The sequence below is a fragment of the Sinohyriopsis cumingii genome, chromosome 2, assembly GCF_028554795.1.
Source record: "Sinohyriopsis cumingii isolate HCF-2022 chromosome 2, ASM2855479v2, whole genome shotgun sequence".
Taxonomy (NCBI): domain Eukaryota; kingdom Metazoa; phylum Mollusca; class Bivalvia; order Unionida; family Unionidae; genus Sinohyriopsis; species Sinohyriopsis cumingii.
The window spans coordinates 85357764-85381610 of NC_142962.1; the positions used below are offsets into that span (position 1 = coordinate 85357764).

The following is a 23847-nucleotide window of genomic DNA, read 5'->3' on the forward strand; positions in this document are numbered from 1 at the left end:
ACACATAGGGAAAACTGCACAATTTTTTTAACTCATTATGAGATTTCCTTAACTGATTTTGGGCTTCACAGCCAGACAGAGGAGGAAGTTGTATCATCTAGAACCAAATATCAAAAAGTGTTTGGTCCAAATGCTGAAAGTATAATGCATAGTTTATGCATATACACACAGTACAATAACAAAACAGCACCATCTTTTCCAGGTTGGTTAATTATTTTCACCAGAAGCTTTTGTCATATCCATCAGTACTCCATATTACATGTATAATAATACTTATATTTTTGTGGGAGATACCACAATGGTTGTCTGTTGCCTTTATGCTTATACAAGTGGACAATGGATGAATCCTTGTATTCCTGGGGTGTAGTTCTCTGAGTAAACATTGACTGGAAGAGTTCAGTCCATTTCTGTACCATGTGTGAACCTCCATCTTTGTAGACTTCAGCTTGTACAACATGCACACCAGGTGTTTTGCCATTTGACAGCAGGCCAGTTGTTTTCTCAGTTTCAGATAGCTTTGAAGGATTAGCAAATGATGTTTTTATTTCCACTTGGGGCAGTCAATATCACTAATAGATGATTGTACATTAAAGATATTGCTGAAGCATTCTGCTGATCTTTTTAGTATCTTTTCTTTGTCAGTGAGTAGTGTGGTGTTGTGATCACTTAGTATTGGGGATGTTCCTGATGACTGTGCCATATAGATGGTCTTCAGACCATTAAAGTTCTTCTTGTCATTCCTGCAGGCAAGACTGAATATCAACTGCTTTATTATCCAGCCATGAGTCTTGCAACGCTCTACTTTTGCATTGAATGGTCTTTGCTCTCAATAGCCAGCAAAGTTCTTGCCAGAATTCTGCTGAATTGCCTTGCACATGACATTGGTGAAAGGCTCCTGTCTGAGAGACATTATGGTCTCAGAAAAGGACAATCACAGACATGGTGTTTGCAGCCTGTCAACTCCAGGAGAAATGCCAGTAATAGAACTCAAACTTGTACACAACATTCATCAAACAGACAAACGTTTGACATGGTCAGTTATGTGGGAACACATGGCAAAATTTGGTTGCCCACAGACATCTATCATATAGTTTGGCTATTCCATGATGGCATGCTCACTCAAGTCATGGATGATGGTGAGTCATCTGAACCATTTCCAGTCACCAGTTGAATCAAGCAAGGTTATGTGTTGGCCCCAGCCCTCTTTATTATTGTTTTATACCTTGCTTACTGATGCCTTCCATGATTTAGACACTGGAATTTAAATCAGATACTGGACTGATGACAAGCTCATCAATCTGAGGAGTTACAGTGATTGTTCATGGTCCCCTATTTTCTGACAATTGTTCACTGAATGCCAAATCTGTGTCTGACATGCCACATAGTGTGAACCATTTTAATAATTTTTGTCTGACAGTCAGTATCAGGAAGACAGGTGTTGCACCAACCTGCACCAGGAAATCCTTATGTAGAGCCTATCATAACAGTAAATGGCCAGCAGTTCACCTTTCTCAGCAGTACATTGTCATGAGCAGTCCATATCAATGATGAAACAAATGCCACAATTGCTAAATTGTGTGTAACAGTTGCCAGTTGATGCATCAATGTTTGGGAGAACAGGGGCATCAGTCTGCAAACAAACCCGAAGGTCTATGAAGTCATTGTGTTGCCAACCCTGCTGTATGCATTCAACACCTAGATGATGTACAGATGCCATGCCAAGAAACTGAACTATTTTCACACAGGCTGGCTGAAGAAACTGATAAAGATAGAAGGCAGGACAGTCCTTGACAATGAGGTTCTCATATGGGCAGGCTTTCCAAGCATCCACACTCTGTCACCAGGATGTCAGAAGAGCAGCTACTAAAAAGATCTTCTGTGGTGAGCTGAAGGAAGGAAATTAATCTCAGGATGGTTGAAAGAAATGCTTCAAAGATTCTCTCAAGTCCTCCTTGAAACATTTTAACTCTGACCCGGAGTCTTGGGAAAATCTCACACACAATTACTCCACCTGGTACAGAATAATATAAAAGTATTTTTGTAAAGTTAAATTTAACATTGTAACTTTTTTGTTAATTGTAGCAATGACAGTGGACAGTTTGAGGTGATAAAAGATTTCACCACTTTCCCAAAGGACACCAGCAGTGCATCTTGGCAGAATTTGCACCTTTTTCATCAAGATAGAGTCAAGGTAGAACTCAGAGCAGTAAACAGAGCCCTAAATGGTAAGGAAACTGAGACAAACAGCTTCATTGTTGACCTTACTCCACCTGTTCTAGTATACCTGGGGGATGGAACTATCGCCATGGAAGATAAAGAGTTCCAGGTGAGTAGAACATTTAGCAAGGGCAGTCAGTTTTCATACCACCTTGGCATATCAGTGTGTTTAAATGGTTCTGATTCCTCAACCAATACAAGGGTGAACATCCAAAGTAGGAATTTTTTTTAATTGCATAGAGACAAGTTGGCCTTTCTTGAGGTTCATCCAACAAATGTAAATAATAATTGCACATTGAGCAAGGCTCACATAACTGACTTGGAAATATTTAAGATTTTTATTTAAAAATCACTAATGTGATAATCATTTTGCCTCATTTAAAATAATTATGAATAATCATCAGTCTGTTCTCACAAAAATGTATTAATAGTGAAGTTTCAATTCACATTTTAACTGTTGGAGAAATTTAGTAGTTCTTAAAATATTAAGGCATGAAAGATGTATCGAATTGTATGTCTCATGCTGTCCAAAAAGTCTTTTTTGTCTTTCTTGAGAGTGTCTTATGCTTTGCATGTTTTTTAAGTTCAGCATTATTCATGGCAAGGCCATAATCCTTTTATTCTGTGGAATGCCAAAATGCAGTTTGTAATGTAAGAATTTAACACGTGCAATGCAAAACCATTCCTAAACCTAGTCTTTTAAATCAGGGTACAAACATCTTGGCTGTAATCATCATACACCAGCCAGCTATTCCATTTTCCAACTGCTGCAGAATGTTTTCTTTATCTAAGATGATGTTGTTTATTTAAGCCTTCTGATCTCAGATTTTTCAGTCATGATTCTGTAACCCTTCCTCTGATTACTTTCACTATTTATTCTGAGCTGAGAATTATTCTGTTTTTCATTAAGAATATTTTGCACTTATCACAACAACATATTTGTCCTAGAATGACTGTACCACTGTGATACTAATTTCCTGGTTTTACACAAAATAACATGTTTATAAAGGAAGTGAGCTTGTCAGTTTTCATAATATGATGCCCAATCCAAAACATTTCATTATCAATGCAAGCAAAAGCAAAAAGGCCTTCTTGACCATTTTTACTTCAAGGTGACCTAACAATGTCATGCTGACTTTAGCTATACAATAGGCCTTTTCAATAAGGGTTGTTGTCTCCCCCTAGTAGGAACTCTTTAGTGGATTTTTGTGCATGTGTTAGCTGCCACTTCAACTCCCATGGGCTGCCCATTCATCAGCTGTCAAAGAATGCCTGTGTCAAAAGCACGCAAGTATTGTTGCAATTGTAGCAATTTCAGATGGAAGGAAGTAGATAGGAAAATAATATCATTGCACAGATTTCCTGCAAGTTGTAAACTATGTAGAGTTTGGCTTAAGCGGTCACAGCTAGTACGGAAAGATTTTGCTTACACAGCTAACAACCAAATGTGTTTCGATCATTTTGTGAATAGAAGTGGGCCATCAAAAGAGCATCCAGTGCCTTCAGTTTTCCCAAACAAGGTGTTTCAAACATCGGTAAGTGGCTACATTGAGTACTATTATGCTCCATCCATTTTAAACGAGATGGGGGGTAAATTTATTCTTATTTTGTGGTTTTAATCATCTGCAATCAATAGCATTGTGTATACTTTTAAACAAATAGTCATATTCCATATTTACCTTATTAAGTGTACTCCTCTCTCTGATGTGTTACATGCATGTGTTCAAAGATAACAAACAATTTCAATTTGCTTATAGTCTGCTACTGCATTGTAGTTTAATTTGATGTTGTAATAACCTTTATCAACTGTTGTTGTTTCCATTGGGACTGTAATGTCTACAGGTGCACAGTTACACTATAAATATGAACAAACTGTCTACCTATCCAGTACTTAAAGGAAATGCGGTAACTTAAACTAGCACCAACTTTTAATTGTGCATGCTACACATATATATGTAAATATTAATTGACTTTTAACAAAATTATGTCTATATTTGTATAATTGTTTAATTCAGAATCTAGAAAGTGAAAACTTGGAACTTGCCAATAGTGACTTTCAACTAAATGAAGATATAGAACAAGGTGACATTGCTGAACAACAGAGTGATGACAAGGATAATTCAAATAATATTTCAGAACCATTTATAGCAAAAACTGAATCATCTCTAGACACCTCTATACATTTACATAATTATTGTGGACCAATAAAGTTAAAAGATATGGCTGCCAGTCATATTAACAACCAATCAACACAAACCTATACCTACTGAGGATAGATGTTTCTACACAGTGTGATTTTAATGAAATGTCACCTGAATATGGGACCCCTGTTAACAAAGTGACAACTGTAGATTGCAGGATACAGGTTAATTCCCCCATTTTAACATTTGAGGATATTGAACATGATGACTAAAAAATTATATTTTATACTGGAGTTCCAAATTCAGCTACTTTCAAGGCATTATTTGATGAAATTAAGGATGATACTACAAGTCAGACAGCTCATTATTGTGCTACAAGTGGAAAGGGACATCAAAGACACTTGCATCCGATAGATGAAATCTTTTTTGTCTTGATGCAATTGAGACTAGGCTTGCTATTGGAAGATTTGGCAGATCAATTTAACATTGGAATGTCACATGTGGAATGATTTTTCATAAGTGGATTGATTATTTGTATATACAATTAGATTTTATAATCCAGTGGCCTTCAAGACATGCTGTTGATGAATATGTACCACTTTGTTTCAAGGAAAAATATCCAAATTGTAGGGTGATATAATTGACTGTACTAAGTTACACACGGAAATGCTTAGTTCCTTACAGCACAAATCTTTGATGTACAGTGATTACAAATCACATATGACATGGAAAGGGCTAATTGGAATTAGTTCTGCAAGTGACAAATAAATTACAAAAGACAGTGCCATGGTTGACATGTGTGAACCTGGAGATACCATTATGGCAGATAAAGGATTCATTATTTCAGACATCACAACCCCAAAAGGTGTCCATCTCATCTTCCCTCCATTTAAACAAAAGAAAAAACAGTTCTCCAAAAGAGAAGTACAACAAACACAAACAATTGCAAATCTTCATCTCCATGTTGAGAGACAGATGGAAAGGATTTAAACAAATTATATTCTTAAAACTGTTATGCCTATAAATAATGCACAATAAGTAACAAAGATATGGAAGATATCTACACAATTAACAAATTTTCAGCCACCACTTTGCAAAGCAAATTAGTATTATAATACTTTATTTCAGATGTATTACAGCAGTCTGTTATGACCAAATGCTAGATATTACTTTCAAATTTTTGTGGTAATAATTTAAACCACATGTCAACTGCAGTTTTAATAAAGAAAACATTAAACTCTTGAGTCCATATTGTTGTGTAACCTTTTATTCAAATCTCATTCAGTTGATAAATTACATGAAGTGTCACCTTATGTCATTAATTTTACAATCACCTTATTTCTCTTTCTTGTCATCACTGACCGACTGGTAGAGAGGAACATCTCTCAGCACACATGTTGTGTACATTTCAGGAATAATTCCTTTCAAGTAGAAAGAATTTAGTTTTTCTACCATAATATTCCAGAATTCAGAGTCCAAACCACAAAATCACACCAATCCTTGCCCGTGATGGCCATTTGTCCTTACATTTAAAAATAATATTCATGCTTCCTTTTTAAGATTGCACTGCTGTGGAGGTCTAATGTGCAAAAGAAATTTGAATCTTGAGCACATTCACTTGGAGATTTAAATTTCAGATGCTGGACACTTTATTTCCAGTAACCCTGAGGAATCTTGACAACAAGGATCATGTACAACTCCATGTGGACTTGCACCCAAATGAGGAAAAAGTGTGTTAACATAAAGCCCACATAGTGTCACATGAAGATCTGGATGAGATTGTGTCATAATATTTATGTATATTCTCTAGGCTACAGGTTCATGATCCCAACCCCATTTGATATACTTATTATCAATTGATGTATAGCCCATGATAACTTTTACTAAATTGTCTGGTCAAGTAGTTTCTTTGCGCATTACCTCTTGGCCAAACTTTGAACTTGTAATTCTCCCTTTGTGGTATGCCATCCACCTATTGTGACCTCATGTTCCACGTTCTGTTTTGGCACATTGTTCTTTAGATAATGATATGTTTCTGAAGTGATTATGGAAATGAATTGTGGCACTTTCAGAAGATAAATCTGTTTATCAGAAAACATGAAGTCAATGTTGTCGTTGAGTGTTGGTATGCTATCTTCATCCTTGATCTTCTCAAAATTGGTTAACCACCCAGCTTTGGAGTTTAGCTTTAAGAGCTTTTGTCTAAACCTTTCAACATTAACAGTTGGTTTTAATAATGGCTACTCAATATTATATAGTGAGTGGCAAAAGGAAAGATCCTTTGTTTTCTTAGGACTAAAATGTTGTTTCTTGGCATTATTCCATTTTGATTTGGCAGAAGACAAAGCATTAGTTCCATCTTTGTTCTTTTCAGATATATCCACCAGTGCATATAACATTTCCCCAGTATAATTGCAGGCTTAACCCAGACTGATAAAAAAAGTCAAGAAAAAGAACTGGTGTACAAGGTCCCTCACTGTTGTATATGTATAATTAAATATATTATGGAATAAGTGATTAAATTTAACTAGGGGTAAGGTAGGGTGGATGCATGTTGTAAATGCATAGCCATATATTTTTTTGTATTATTCCCAAAACATTTATAGGTGTAATTAATGAAGTATTTTTTAAATCTTGAACTTGGATATTTAAATAATTCAAGCAAAAGGTACAGGTTATGCAGATTTATATTTTTAAGCCAATTTGAGAAGATAGATTTGTGTAGCATCTGGGCTTGACATTAACTTTTAATAAAGCAAGTATAACAAGACAGAATATATAAAAATGAAATGATTACCCAGTTGTACAATTGCAATCTGACGACATCACATTACCATTGACTTTGGACAGACTGACCCATACAGTATATTCCTTCTTATCACTCTTTGGTAGTGATGGTATCGCTTGACATCTCACATAACAATGTGAACATTCCTCCAAAACATTGTTAAATTCAACATTGTGGATGTGCCAATCTTGATAAAACACTTCACTCTTCAACTGTCGCTTCATCTTCATTCTATAGATTCACCTGCTCTCAAGTGTCATAGATCATCATCCAGTGTCTCACCAATTGTACGCTGATGACACCCAACTATACAAATCTAGCCACCCACCTAAAGTTAATGCTAACATCCAAGATGTAGAGAGGTGCATTTCTGATGTGAAATCATAGATGACATGTAACAAGCTGCAGATGAATGATGATAAAACTGAGGCCATTCTGATCACAACACAAAAACTTTCTCATTCACATCCCTAACCTCAAAACAATAAATATCAGCAACACCAACATTAAATTTACACAGTCAGTACAAAACCTAGGTGCTACTCTGGACAGTAGTCTCACATTGCACCAACATATCATGAACATATGGAAGTCTGCATATCTTGAGCTTAGATGCATCAGCTCCATTCACAAATATCTTTCAGTTGATGCCACTAAAACACTTGTGTGTTCATTAGTACTTTCAAAACTGGACTATTGTAATTCAGTTATGTTGGTTCATCTCAATATCTACTCCAGAAACTTCAAAACGTTCAAAACACAGCTGCTCGGACCATACTTAGAGTGCCACAATCTGAGCACACCTCCCCGCTGCTCTTTACCCTACACTGGCTATCCATTCGATCCAAAATCAAACACAAAATTTGTTTTCTGTGCTATGTTTCACTGTCGGACTCCAGTCCAACAAACCTATCTAACCTCACCCATGTGTACACACCAGCAAGATACTTACACTCCTGTTCTGACACTTGTATACTCATTATTCCCACTATGAAAATGAAGTCATATGGACAACGTTCTTTTGCATACCAGGGACCAGCAGCATGGAATGAATTGCCCACTGAATTTAGTCACAAAGACACAGTGATCCCATTCAAGAATGCTCTTAAAACTCACTTATTTTGACTGCAAGAACAAACTTAAAGACCTAATAATGTTTCCTACCTTAAATATTTTCAGCATGTTTTTTATGTTTTCTAATTTCATGTTGTTTCTTTTTTGTAATCATATCATTATATGTTTTTTGTGTTATAGGTGTTGTCTAATGTTGTAAAGCGCTTAGAGCTTCTAAAGATTAGGTGCTGTACATAGTCCTCATTATTATTATTGTCAAAACAAAATAATTGTAAATGTCATTGTCTGTAAAATTAGGAATGTTACACAGATCTTTCATCCAATTATTCAATGATGATAGCGATGGCATTTTCTCACCAAGAGGAGTGACCAGTTTCTCGGTTGTCCTTGAATTGTGTCCCTGCTGATCGTTTAACGAAACACAGTTTACATCTTGCTTTAATCCCCTCCACTCGCTTGACTAATTCTTCTTTTCTCCCATTCTGTTATTGCTGTCTCGGGTAAAATTTAAGTTCCGGGATTTTACACCTTTCCAAAAGGTCATCATTTAAATAGTTCATTGTAGCGAGTAATCAAAATCAATAAACATAACCCCCAGAAGTTGATTAAGTGATGACAGCACCCCCTATCTAAGGGAAGTAAGTAACTTATTGAAAAGGCCTATACTGCACCCTGCAGGTATAAGCTTTTGTCATGTTGATAACTATGAACAGGAATAATATCCAGTAATTATCAAAGTGATAAAACCTAACAACTAAGGAACACATGGCAGTAAGGATAAAGAAAGTAATAGTTTACTTCTTTGTATGGATTAAAGTTACGTATCAGTGTGCTTGAACAGATATCATTATTTTTCAGTTTAGAAATAGGAAGACAACAATGACATTTTGGTCTGTGAGCTCTAATATTTCTACACTTGTAAGTGGTAAATTTATATATTTTTGCATTAATATACTAGCTGATGGATGGGTTAAAGAAGTGGCTTGCCATGATGGGTAATTTTGAATGTTAAATCACTGATGCAAAGGTGTCCTGACAGTAATTAATAACTCATCAAGAGAGTTGCTCCAGAGGGATAGTACCGAAGTTAAATTCTAATCATCAGAAATTGGTATTAGAAGGTGTATATAAACAGGTTCTGGAAAATTAAATTTTGCTTGATTGCCAATCTTGCAAATTTTTGCAGATAAATTAACAAATTATATAAAGTAAAGATGCTTGAAACAGAATTTTCAAGACTGGATAAGAAATTCTATAAGCAAGAAAAGAATGAATCAAAAGGGTATCTATAAAAAAATTGAGAGATTTGAAGGTAGGACATAAAAATATAGGCCTATAACAACCAATTAACAAAAAATATATACAAAAAATTTCCTCCTCTTTGTTTTCAAAGTTTGTGTTTACATTTATTTAGCTAGGCAAGTAAGTGTTTATTGTAGATGAGCAAAATGTTTTGATACTTGCCCAGCTTCTGTACATATGAGAGAGGGAAGGAGAAAACTAAATAAAATGAGAGATCATGAAGTTCAGTTACAGTAACAATGTTATTATTTAATTATGATCATAGAACAACAAATTAAATGCTGCTTTATAAATTGTATTGGTGGTGGTGGGTCTGCCTTTATGAGTAGTTTTATTATAATGGTGCAGCCTCTCGGGGGCTCTATACTAATAAGATAAAAGTCATGCCTGCTTAATACATTTCTTTTACAGTTTGAAAAGGAAAAAATAAGAATACTTTCTTCATGCTGGGATCAGCCTAGCTCAATTCCACTATTCTGTGATCAACCTGGTATGTGGGGATCAGCCTGGCATAGATTTAGTTAAAATGGGATAAGCCCAGAATACACTAGTATGCTGGGATCAGCCTAGCACATAGTCTACTTAAGCTGGGATCAGCCCAGAATACACACATATGCTGGGATCAGTCTAGTACATATTTTTCCTTTAGCTGGGATCAGCCTTTCACAGTCTACAGGATCAGCCTAGCACCAGTTATACTTGAACTGGAATCAGCCCTGGATAGAATGTAATGCTAGGTTTAGCCTAGCATAGATTCACTTGAAGATGGGATCAGTCCACCATAATAAACTGTTTTGCTGGGATCAGCTTAGGACATAGTGCACCTTAAGCTGGGATCAGCCCAGAATTTACTTGAATGCTGGGATCAGCCTGGCACAGATTTTACTTGCACTTAGATCAGTCTAGCACCAATTCTACTTTAGCTGGGATCAGCCCAAAATACACTGTAATGCTGGGATCAGCCTAGCACTGATTGGGAATCATAGTCTTGTATATTCAGATTTTAGCCCATGAGTAACCCCCACAAAGAGAGCCAGATATTATATATTTTAATTAAGCATTGATTGTATTTTAGTTATGATTTTGATGTTGTAAAATATTGGTCATAAAGAATAGTGGCTTGTTTGAGAGAAAGTGTTAGGGAGAAAGATGTATATACTCATGTATCCTGTATTTTCTGACAATGCATGTATTAAATCTCTCCTTGTACAATTCAGTATGTTAGTTGTGCATAAATAGTGCAGTGTTTGATTATTTCTTACAAGCTTGTCTTAGTTTTAATGTTAATTAGATGTAATGGTTTTGCAATATTGATATAGTGATTTAGCTTCTCATGTTAGTCTTATGATTATTTCAAAATTTCAGAGCCATTCAAATCAGCTGTCCTCCAATTTTGAATTCTATGATGCTGAATCTGGGATTGATCACTTCAGGATTCAAGTGTATCAGCATTCTGATGGTTCAAAGCTTCAGATTTACCCAGGTATGTAAAATTCAATAGATTTTTTAAAAAATATTTCCATTTTTACCCTTAGATGTGGGGGTATATAATAATTCTCATGTTCATGATCTGTCTGTCCATCTGTCTGGCACTCTTTAAAGCAACAAGTCCAATGGTTTCTATGGGCTGCCATTACCTTAGTAAATGTTATGGTCATCAACTGAAGATGTTCATATTTAGAAATCATTTTGGGTCTACAGATCTTTGTTATAGTTTTTATCAATTTTATCTTGATGTGAATGACACAATCTTCTTGGTGCACCTAGTACTGCAAGTTTTGATGGTTTGCCAGAAAAGTTGGCAATTATTATAGTCATCACCTGAAAATGTGCATATTCATACATGTGAACCTCCCATGTTTAGGGTTCTCTCCAGTCTCTCCAGTCACTCACTGAAATCTCCTGCATATGCAAAATTACTAGTGGGAAAAAAAATTCTCCATTTTTTCATGTTCTGATTCCAGTGTAGTATATTTATGCTAATGCTGCCTGTGATTACATGACTAAACTCGCTTAAGAAGAGCAAGACCCTGTAGTTGCTGATTTCACCCTTTGATCCTGTTGGCATGGTCAGCTGGCTTCGTTATTTTAAGTTTGTCAAGGTAGATAATACTATATGTGAGCAGAAATCATTCAGTAAGGATTAAAGATGTTAACCAATTATGGTTGAGTTACTATAGAGCCCAATCAGCATAAAATATACCGTATATACTCACATATAAGCCCATTTGCGTATAAGCCGACCCCCTAAACTGAACAGCTATAAACACTAAAAAGTGCATGACCCACATATAAGCCGACCCACAACTCCAAGACATCACAAGGTGCACATGGTAAGTTCTAAATGCATTTATTTAGGCCTGATTATATTTTAAAAAATTACATATATACTAATCTTGGGGTTGGTATGTCTGATTATTACAAGGAAATGGTATAAACTTGTTTCGAAAGTAATTTATTTAATTTTCTGTTTTCTTATTGTTTCTGCCTAATTTAGATTTGTGTATAATTTCATAGAACAATGACAAGAATTGAGCAATCACGAGTTGCTGTAACACTACCTCTCCCGTTTGACCCAATTACTGTCTGTTTATGCATTATTGCATAGGACATTTTATATCAGTGCACCAGTAATTACGTTTTTACTTTGCCTTGAAATTGTAAATACCTAACTCATTAAAACATGATCCCAGTATGACAACACAACAAACAACAATATGGTTTGATTCAATGCTCGCAATTAGACTACTGAATGTATTTACACAATGGGACCACTGCATGTACATTGTAGGTTTGAACATGTGCTGAATGAAGTACATCCCTTGGAGTTGAATCATGGGCACCACTGCACTAAACTTTAATGATATCTCCAAAATACAGTAATGAAGTTTCAGAAATAATGCTTCAAAAATTATGCTAATACCATAAAAGCTGAGTGTAGTTTGCTTTGATGTAAGCAACCTTACATCATACCTGTCAACTCTCACACAGAGAGAAAAAAAACTCCCGACTTTTGGGGTCACTCCACGCCTAAGTCATGCTTTCATAATATCACCTGATTTTTGCAGAGAACTCCTGATTATTACATTATGTCTTAGATTTTAATTTCTCCTGAAAAAAGAAAAGTCCTACATAAATAGATGTATCATATGCAATCCATGGAAGCCATGTTCTGTTTATCATCTGTGAAACTTGTTGTGACGAAATAATTACTTTACTAGAAAGAATTTGCTACTTCACTAAATAGAATTTTAAGTTCAAACATTATTCACATAAATTTCACAACAATACAAAAATAAAAAATAAACCGGTACAAAAAGTAAACCACAACAATAAAATTGTCAACAATTGCAGTAATTTCAATCCCAAGAATGATCTCTATGAGAAACTTACACGAGTGAACACCTGGCATTTTTATACTGTATATATGAACGTTAATTACCATTGCTAAATGGAAAGAAGAAATGAAAATACATACCACACTGCATATGTGTCTCAAAAAACTAGTTCAGAATACATATGTTTTATAGTAAACAATACTAAATGCCTAACGAGTTAACAATAAGGGAATAAGGTTGGATATATGAGGGGAAAATAGTTGCAACATGTATAGTACCAGGATGGCTGCCTATTTACATACATTTAGTTTAGACCAACAAATAGGTCTCCGCATTTTTTTCTGACAGAAAAAAAGTAGAGACCTACTTGTTGGTCTACCTTTAGGTAACAAACTTGGAAACCCTTTATTCGCAAATCAATTGCTGGTGCTTGCATAACACACAGTAGTGTAAAACATGGTTTCTTTGAATTTTGACGGAAGGCCAGTCGTTTTCACAAAATAGTTGCATCGATAAGGATTAACTTTTAAATAGTCGCACTGGCTTTCTTGCTTGTTTATTTAAGACTAAGCTTCAGCTATTGTGCACTTTGGCCACAGCTGACCACAATATGAAAATAAGGCAAGTCCTGGGGCAAAATAAAGTGCATCACAGGGAGAAACAGCACTTCTTTGCGAATTTCACACATATTGAATCAAGAAGATTGATCAGTACTTAGGGAAAACAAGGCTTTAAAAATGCCATCAAAAAAATCCCAATTTTAGATCCCAATCTCTGTTTTTTTATTCAGTCTCCCTACTTGGCTTTTGAAAAAATGACAGGTATGCTTTACAAAACTACAGTATTAATGCTAATATTATGGAATGAAAGGAAATTACACATCAATGTACTGGTATAGTTTCCTGTCAAAATTCCCTCTTAACACAAGCCAGTTTCAGGGTTTTAATGATTAACTGGCATGTATTACTGTCAGAAAATGAAAGACAACTCCACCAACTATTAACAGTTTAGACACTGAAACATCAAGCTTTCCATTGTGTGGAAAGTTATGATGTTATTCAGCTAAAACACAAAACTAAAATAGATTGATGCTTATCTTAGTTGATCTATAATGATAATTTTAGCCTCTATTGTTACCACTCTTTGTGAACATGTAAGTTATGCTGGTTATGTGTCTTGAACAATTAAATGTGCATACCTTCTCATAAATATTACCTCAGTTTGTAAGATCACTTATATCATTGAAAATGAGTAACTTGTGAGCACGTAATTCAACATAAATGAAACAGCTATTAAGGACTAACTGAAATGTTATCTGGAAGAATGCATTTTGATAAAAAAAACAATGAATAAAGCAAAATATGCATCTATTATGTTTGGGAATAAATAAGGATTTAAGGGCCGCTATGCATGCTTTGCACTGTGTAAGCACTGTACATTATAACTCAGCCTGGTCTCCCAGATAAACTCAACCAGCCTGCAAATTTTGAGGTCTGTAATTACCTTTATTTAATTTTGTACTGGAAAAACCAGAAAATATGCACATGCGAAATCAATCATAGTACTTTATAACAGTTTAATAAGTGTTGGGTCACTGAAAATGATTTCTTTTACGTGCAGATTTTTCTAGGATATTGAATTTTTTCATGTGCCAAGATTTACAGCCATTACAGTAGTCAGCAAAAAGACTTAAAAACTGTAAAGTTGAGACATTGGCCCGCAGATAACCCAACCCCCCCCTTTTTCCAGGCCTTTATTTTTTCCTAAATTTTTTGGCTTATATGCTTGTATATATGGTAAGCATTACTTTGAATCTCTCTGCAATGTATGTTCTGCTTTGGTGCTTAAAGTTTTCAAAATGGATTAGAATTTTTGCATATATGATTGAAAGTAATTTGGACAGGATTAAAGATGTTGATTGGTTATGGATTGATAACTTAAGAGCAAACGTTTTTAAAGCTTGTTGAGCTGTCTAAACATAAAAATGTCAAATACCAAATTCAATTCAACCAAGATATCATAAAGTCCAACGATGGTAGGAAATGGGAATTTCGCTGGTTGCAATAATATTCCAAGGGACATGAATATGCATTCTGCTTTTCCTGTTAAGCTGATTTTAAAGTCTAATGATTAAATGTACATGTTAGTGCTTCATGTGAGGAATTTTACTGACATTAAAAATATATGGACCCAGACAGTACCAATCATGAGCAGTATTGGCAGGCAGTCAGCAGTCTGAATCTACACACAGGTTGGAATCAATTTAAGCTTTTTGATGAAATCATTAAAGTTGTACTGACATTGCCAAATGTAGACATTGGAAGGACATTTGTCATTCAAAGGAAAGTTCATGCAGATGTGAAAGAAAACCTGGACCCAGTTTCAGTACATGATCTCCTAAATGTGAAGATCAACAACTTCCACAAATATAATCCAGCAATGATCTAAGAAATGCTAAAAATGCTTGTGATACATATAAAAAGATTATGAATGGCAACAAGTATCAGACTGTGAAAGGACTGACTTGCTGAGATGATATGATTATTTTAATATTAAAAAAGTGTAAATCTGTTCAATAGTTTTACTTTTTTCCATTTGCTTGCTAAAAATTGGGTCGATGGAAATCCTCCCTCTTTTGAGGTCAAAACTCCTGACCTGAAATTTTGGAATTTTTTTATCGGTTCTGACCTCACCATTAATATCTATTTCACATATGCATATTGACAGATCACTGTGCTACCATAATTTTTGTTAGTTTTACTGTCAATTTTGTCTTAATACTGTGCATCTCACTTATAGTCCCATACATTTTGATGACTTGCCATGAAACTTCGTAATGATTGTGTTTATCACCTGAAGGTGCACATTGGCAACAAATCACTTTGCTTCCACAGTTTTTGTCAGTGTTTTTTCCCATTTAGGCTTATTGCAATGTGTAACACAATCTTGTTGGTGCAACTAACCTTGTATTTTATTGTCTTGCAGTTTTTTATGGATTACTGTGAGACTATATATATACTATATTTATCATCTGAAGATGCACTTAGTGACATATCCTTTTGCTTCCATTTGACTTAAAGCTGGATGCAGTTTATGACAGAATTTTCTGAAAATCAAGAGTTTTAAAACACTACTTTGTTTCCTTTGCTAATTTCACTATATTTATATTTTTCTGCAACCATCCAGCTATACATACATCCAGTCATCTTTCCATTTGTCAATTTAAAGTTTTCATTAAATTGATTTCTTTTTGTACCAGCTTGACATATCCTGATGAAAGATTATATAAAATTTTATTATTGTATATATGTATCAAAGAATTTCATTGATTTCACCATCAAGAATGCACAATATAGATTACACAATTTGTGAACTGACTAGACATATTAAACAGCTTAACACTCTCTTATGTCCCAGTATATCAGTCATTTTAAAGAAAATGTCAATCATAATCTTCTCTACATTGTCAGGTATTGATGGAGACTGGTACAATATAAATACCACCACACTGCACCAGCATACACAAACAGGTCTGACTCTTCACAGTGGGGCCAAGTACAGCATGAGGGTAGCAGCTGTAAATCATGCAGGCTTTGTGGCTGCATATGACACAAATGGTGTTCTCATTGACACAACAGCTCCTGAGGTAAAAGTTAATAATAACAATGAAAATAATTTAGTATTTGAAGCATTCTTTTCAATTTGCGTATGATAATGTGCAGGGAAGCATTCTTAGAAGAAAATTACTGGGCCATATTGATGAATCAAAGGCCCATTTACATGTATTATCAAAAGAAATGCAAAATTAGAATAGCAGTGGGTAATATTAAAATTGTTTGGAACCATCAAATAATCAGATTGACCAGGAAGTTCTTCCTATTGCCATGCTCCAATCAAAACAAAATCATAATTAGATTGGTCATATAGCTGGGCCATTTGAACATGAATTTACTTTAACAATATCTTAGAGGGTTTTCTTTGATATTGATATCATCCCACCCAATGGATATCCCAGAATGTGTAATGAAAATTTTGACTATAAAGTCATAGATTGCAGGATTCGATCTGACTGTGTTCAGAAAAATAGAAATGTCATTTAAATACACTACCTACATTACAAAAATATCAAATACCTTTCAAATCAAACCCACCCAAGCTAAGACGGGCATGAACTACATCATTTGTATTGTTTTAGCAGTATCAATGCTTAAAAGGTATTGTTTTAATGGGGCTAGAGGTCAGAGGTGAGTGGTATCCCCTTTAATATAGAAATTAGCATAAAAAGCCCATCAGTTACTACTTATGCTTATGCCTAATTAGGATCCTCTCACAGGAGGGCTCATAAATACCTTCCATTATGTGCCTTTTCACCACTTGGAGTGATCCTTCATTGCTATCTCATCACTGGAAATTATGCTCTCATTTGTAGAGTATAGAAAAGCTTGGGGATTTGAAGCTCGCGCGAGCTCGAGCTCGATAAATTTTTCAAGCTTTCGAGCTTGAGTAGTACGAAAAATAATTTTCTTTATAATTTATTTAAACATCATTCTTGTTAATATAATAGTATTTAAAAAAGACAAGAGTATGCAGAGATCTATCTGATAACTTCGCAATTTTGTACAGAAATTAGTAGCAACTGAAAATGCTCTTTCTGAATCAATTGAAGTGGTTTGATTGTACTGATGGCATCTGGTAATCGCCTCAAATTTTCAGTCAGTTCACCATTACTTTTTGACAAGGAAAATTCTTGGCGTAATTTCTTAAATCGATCGGTTTGAAGAGATCCCTGAGTGCTAGAAGCTTCCAATCGAAATCTAAGTTCATCTTCAAGTGAGAGCTCATTATGGTTAATTGTTATTTTCTCATCATGTGCTTCTTCATTTGCAGTATTTGCCGATGGAAATAGCCACTATTTCTTCCAGTGAAGTTTTGACAACAAAGTTATCCATTGTTCTCATTTTCTTCGGCTCTATTTCAGACTCATCCTTGTTGACGTCAATATGATGAATGCTAAGCAGATGTAGACGCATTGTTGAAGTGTTTCCTTGTGGACATGAAATTGTCTGCTTACATTCATTGCAAGCTGTGAAATTATCCTTTTCGCGCTTGTTAAAATAAGTACAAACAGCTGATCTCTTATTTTTTGACATCGCTACTGCTTTAGAAATAAAATATAAGTAAAAATTAACAAACAAAGAGCAGGTACAATATGAAAAATCGCTGATAACACGTTTATGTTGTTTGAACTGTTCAAAAATCAGTTTAAAAGAAATCCCTCAGGCATCAGTTGTGCGCCTACTGCTTCTCTGGCACCACTTATCGTCAGGCCAAACGCTTGAGAAGTTCACCAGTTCTCTCGCTTGCAGAAGTTGAAAAACCCCTTCTCCCTGTCAGCCGCAATCATAATAGTTGGAATTATTATCTTAGGAGCCCCCAGCGATGACCGTTGCAAGGCAACGACCGCCCACTGGTCGACCAACACATGGGGAAGCGTAGACCATGTGAATCTGTAAAGCCGCTCATTCCCACAGTCAGTTAATTATCGCATGGGTTTATCCGGTCCGATAATATCAAAAAGTGGAGAATTTTTCTAGGCGTAAGCTCGAAGTTCGTCGAGCTTCGACCTCGAGCTTCGAGCCCCCGAAAATGCTCCAAAATTATCGAGCCTCGAGCTTGAGCCTAGGCTTGTCCCAAACTCTACTCATATGCACTGTCACCACTTTAGATGAACATTTTGCATTTCAGGTTTCTATTTCATAAGTGGTAAGCTGATTGATGCTATATGACTATCTGTCCTAATAGCAAATAGTACTTGTAATTTATTTCAGCACTGAACCTTTTTTGAACTGTAGCTAGTAAATATTAATTTATTCTTTGTTATTAGATCATTCCTGTAGTTATTGTGAGGCATTTATCTTAATTTATATCATGAATTTCACTATAATGAGATTACAGTGATTTCACCTGTGTACGTTATTATTTTGCCATTTGAATTATGGGTAACAATGGACAGGATTAAGTGTGTGGTCTGTATGAAAATTCAGTCTAGCTAAAGACAATCACCCAACATGTTAGCAATACAGGATGTTGGTCAGATCATACTTGTTATATCTTTTTTCTACTGGTTTGGAGTTTGATTGGTAACACTTGAGGCTAAAGAATTATCTTGGCTAGCAAGAGAGTTAATAAAACCTATTAAAAAGATATGGACACCATCACTATTGCTGTCAATGCTGCCTTAACCACTAACTTTCGTAGGTCTTGGTCACTTGAATGAGAAAGATCACCAGTTCCTAAGAAAGTCCAGGAATCTTCAGAATCTTCTACTCATCATTGCTTCTGCCACCACCCAGAGACCCAGAACTAGAACATATCAGCACTGAAGAGATTACAAGACCAGTATCAATATGCTATATTGGACACGTGTTCCAGATCCAGCAAAGGCTTGACCTATGACCTCTACCACCAGGGACTAGGTATTTTGTATGGTTTCTTTACATTACCAGTTCCACATTCAAGAGGTAATTAACAGCATCCAGCCATACCATTTCCAGTCCTGGTTCTGCCATAGATGCCCGGAACAACTGACACCAGCTTTGGTGGACAAGTCACCTACAGTATCCAGTACCACACCTATCAAGACATCACAGACCAGTAACAGATAGGTCCATGACCAGAAGAGGCTCTCTCACAATCCAATACTGACTAAAGCTATCATCCCAAACAGCTGTTACCCGTCTTGGATATTTGACAACACTAAAAGTGAACACCTACAAATCACTGTGTCCTAATATGGATGGACTTCTAGCTTCATCAGTCATTCCCAACTACCTGTTTTGCCAACATAGTTGTTGCTGACCTTGCAGGAGGCTATTTTGTTGCCCCACATCTTTGATTTTGAAGACATCGCTTCCAAGCGTCATCTTTTCTCATTGATCTGATGGTGTCCAGGGAGTCTTCTGCTTCTGTCTCTAGAGTTCTGTCAACCACCCAGTGTAGATCTAGCATGACCCTTTCACCCCAAATCCCTTATAGTGCTTTAACTGCCAGAATCATGGTCACCATGATGATGACTGCAAGAGAAACCAGCCTGCCCCATATGCAGATTGCCATTGTGATACTCCAGAGATTGCCAGACATGAAAGCTTGAAAAGTAAATATAATGGGTGAAATATAATGGCCTGAAATTCCTTGAAGCCAGAAAATGTGAGGAAGCCACAATTACACTAAATATGCCTACAAAGTCTATGCAAGTGCAACAGCTGTGGGAAAGATAAACCCTTCCCCAAATTCTGTCTTTATCCAGAGAGACATTACACAGGAAGAGATAAGGTCCACAATGATGATGCACTTCTGACATGCAAGCAGCTGCCCAAACCCAAAGAGAAACCAAATGCAAGTAATTAGTGTATCAGTTTGAGAAATAAAGAATCCCAAAACTGCTAGTGAAAAACTGGTTAGTTCAGTTCTGGCCCGCAGGCAGAATAACAAACCCATCACTGGTCAGTGTAACAGTGTGACAAATAAAAAGCCTAAGACTGCTAGCAAAAATCTGGTTAGTCCAGAAAGAGGGCAATAAACTGCTGTCTCCAACAGCAATGCATGCTCTCAACCAAGCCAGGAATGAATTAATAAATCTATTTGGCTTCCAAAATTATCCGACAATTTTGTAAAGTTGTAAAATAAGTTTGAAAGTCTAGAAAGAAAAATAAGTGTACTCCCTGATATCATACCAGGCTAACATCCCAGTACATTCACTACTTCCATAAATATATGTTTATGCCACATAAATATATGTTTATGCCATATTACAATGGAATTTCCAAGGCTTAAAGTCAAACATGATCAAATAAGTCTTCAGGTTAAAAAAGGACCAAATGTCAGACGTCAGGAAACCTTAAAAAATGATTGCATTAATATATTTCATAACCAACAAGAATCTTTCAAGAAATATTGATTGGCTTTTACAAGTTCCCATTAACATGTGTGAAAATATGCTTTCTTTCCTTGAATGTGAAATGGTCCTTAGACATTTCAAATCTGTCCAACAGCTAAAAATCTGAATAAATACCATATATACACCAAGCTCAAGCTCTTTTTTTCAACAGAGATGGAAGAAAACATGGAGATAATATGCATGTATGTTGGACTCTGTATCCTCTATTCATTTGGTATGGAATATTGTACCAAATACTATTGTCAAAAATTAAAGTGCATTATTAAGTTATTTTAATCACTTAAAGAAAATATGATGAATTGATCACAATTTTGCCAGAAATCATAAATACATTGGCTAAAATATTCCTGAAAATCTCACAAGAGAACTATTTAGAAAATATCCTCTGTGTCAACAGCTTCAAGAGAAAACATTCCTTCAACATTAAAATTTGCTATGCTGAAGATTACAATAAACCTTTCAACCGCTCCAGTGGCCTAGTGGTTAGAGCATCTGCCTGGGATGCAGGAGGTCGTGGGTTTGATCCCCAGCTGAACCATACCAAAGACTTATAAAAAATGGTATTAACAGCATGCCACGCTTAGTGCTTAGCATTAAGAGGTTAGCGTTAGGACTGGTTGGCCTTGTGTCAGGATAATGTGACTGGGTGGGACATCATGCTACATGTCTGCCAAATGATGCCACAATGCTAGACATCACTATAAACTGCCACACTGCAGACATCATAGCGATATGACCGAAAAATTGTTAAAGCTACATTAAAAATCCAAATCACACACACACACAATGAACCTTTCACTTTTACAAATCTATAAGGCTGTCTTGAACAAGCTCCCTAGTAAAAATGTTCAGTGGATTTCCAGTTTTCCAGCTGAATTTTGCTGAGAATACCATGGGAATAATTCGCAGGATTCCAATGGAATTCCATGTGGTTTCACATTTTATATATATATATATATATATATATATATATATATATATATATATATATATATATATATATATATAGGAGAAGGAAAACTCCGATTCCAAACCTCTGCTGCCTTGTGGCTATACCCACTCATGGGAAAGGCTAAGGGAGTAAACCCCGACAGAAAATCCGGAGATGGAGTCCCTAAGGCGGTATGACATTGACTCCAACGTCATTCCGGCAACTCCTGCGACGCCGTTGGTGCCAAGCTGTATCGGCATTCGTCGTTCCCTTGGGCACACCAGCTGCGTGGAGAGGGGGGATCTGCTGCATGGGCAACAGCTGATTCTCCTTACCACCCTGCCCAGGCTTCATAGCTCCACTGGAGAGGACACTCCAGCGTCGTCGTACGGCGTCGGCACAACACGAGAAGTAGCAGTTTACCGGTTCTAAGTCAAAGCTCGATTGGCGTAGAGCTTGGCGCCAGGGGTTACTTCTGACGGTGGGAGAGATCATCAGGTCTCACTGGACAACTACCGCCCACCTCAAGCTGGGCAGCCCCCAGTCAGTAAGGTGCTGCCCGCCATGGCCTGCCTGCTTCACTGGGTGCGTGGAGCTTAGAGAACCATCTCGACAAGTGGGCCACAAAACTCTGCACCAGGAAAGACTAAAAGAAGAAACAAAAAGACTCCAACTCTTCGTTTTGCAACCTGGAACATCAGGACCATGTGTCCTGGATTGACCACTGACCTACAGCAGATCGACGATGCACGGAAGACTGCCGTCATTGACAGAGAACTCTCCCGACTGAACATCGACATTGCCTGCCTCCAGGAGACCTGACTGGCTGACAGCGGCACCATCAGGGAAGCCAATTACACATTCTTTTGGCAGGGGAAGCCCTTGGATGAACCTAGGCAGCATGGTGTAGGCTTTGCCGTCAAGAACACGCTAATCGCCTTCATTGAACCTCCATCATCAGGTACTGAGAGAATCCTTGCCCTCCAGCTGTCAACATCCTTAGGCCCGGTCAACATCTTCAGTGTGTACGCCCCAACCCTCTACTCCACCTACGAGGAGAAAGACAAGTTTTATGAGGCTCTGGATCAGGCAATATCCAGTATCCCCAACAATGAAAGCCTTTACTTACTAGGAGACTTCAATGCTAGAGTGGGAGCTGACCATGAGGCCTGGTCCACCTGTCTCGGTTTTTACGGAAGGGGCAAGATCAACGAGAATGGTCAGCGACTGCTGGAGATGTGCTGCTCCCACAGCCTATGTGTGACAAACACTTTCTTCAAATGCAAGGAGATCCACCAGGTGTCGTGGAGACACCCACGTTCACGCCACTGGCACCAGCTAGACCTCGTCATCACCAGGCGTGCAGAACTGGCCAGTGTCCTCCTTACCCGCAGCTACCACAGTGCCGATTGTGACACGGACCATTCCCTCGTGGCCAGCAAGGTGCGAATATTACCCAAGAAGCTGCACCACGCCAAGAAGAAGGGTCACCCACGTATCAACACCTACTGTGCAAGCAACCCAGAGAAAACACAGCAGTTCATCAGCAAACTGAAGGAAGCCCTCACCAAAGTGACACCTGATGACACCATTGATTCCAAGTGGTCCCATATCCATGACTCTGTGTACAATTCAGCCATCACAGCTTACGGGAAGAGGGAGCGAAAGAATGTCGACTGGTATGAGGCAAACTGGGAGGAGATGGAGCCCGTGACTGAGGCAAAGAGGAAAGCCCTTCTGGCATACAAGGCTGCACCTAGCCCCAGAACACTACAAGCCCTCAGGATTGCAAGGAATAACGCCCAGAAGACCGCCCGCCACTGTGCCAACACCTACTGGCTGAACCTTTGCAACAGTATACAGACAGCTGCTGACACCGGGGATACAAGAGGAATGTATGAGGGTATCAAAAAAGCGACAGGCCCCCCCAGCTACAAGACCGCCCCCCTCAAGTCCAAGACGGGCGAAGTCATCACAGACCAGGGGAAACAACTGCAGCGATGGGTTGAGCACTATCTTGAGCTATATGCAACCCAAAACAATGTCACTGGAACTGCCCTGGACGCCATTCCAGACCTGCCTGTCATGGAGGAGCTAGA

General features: G+C 37.1%; 1 protein-coding gene across 1 annotated transcript in view; it reads left to right on the top strand.

The window, feature by feature from the left end:
* The window catches only part of LOC149805308 (uncharacterized), a 471406-nt gene that overhangs the window by 292243 nt on the left and 155316 nt on the right, over window positions 1-23847 (top strand). The window contains exons 76-78 of the mRNA XM_089934018.1: window positions 2083-2326; window positions 10888-11005; window positions 16331-16506. Of these exons, the coding sequence (XP_089790144.1) occupies window positions 2083-2326; window positions 10888-11005; window positions 16331-16506 (538 nt within the window). The remainder of the gene's footprint in view (window positions 1-2082; window positions 2327-10887; window positions 11006-16330; window positions 16507-23847) is intronic.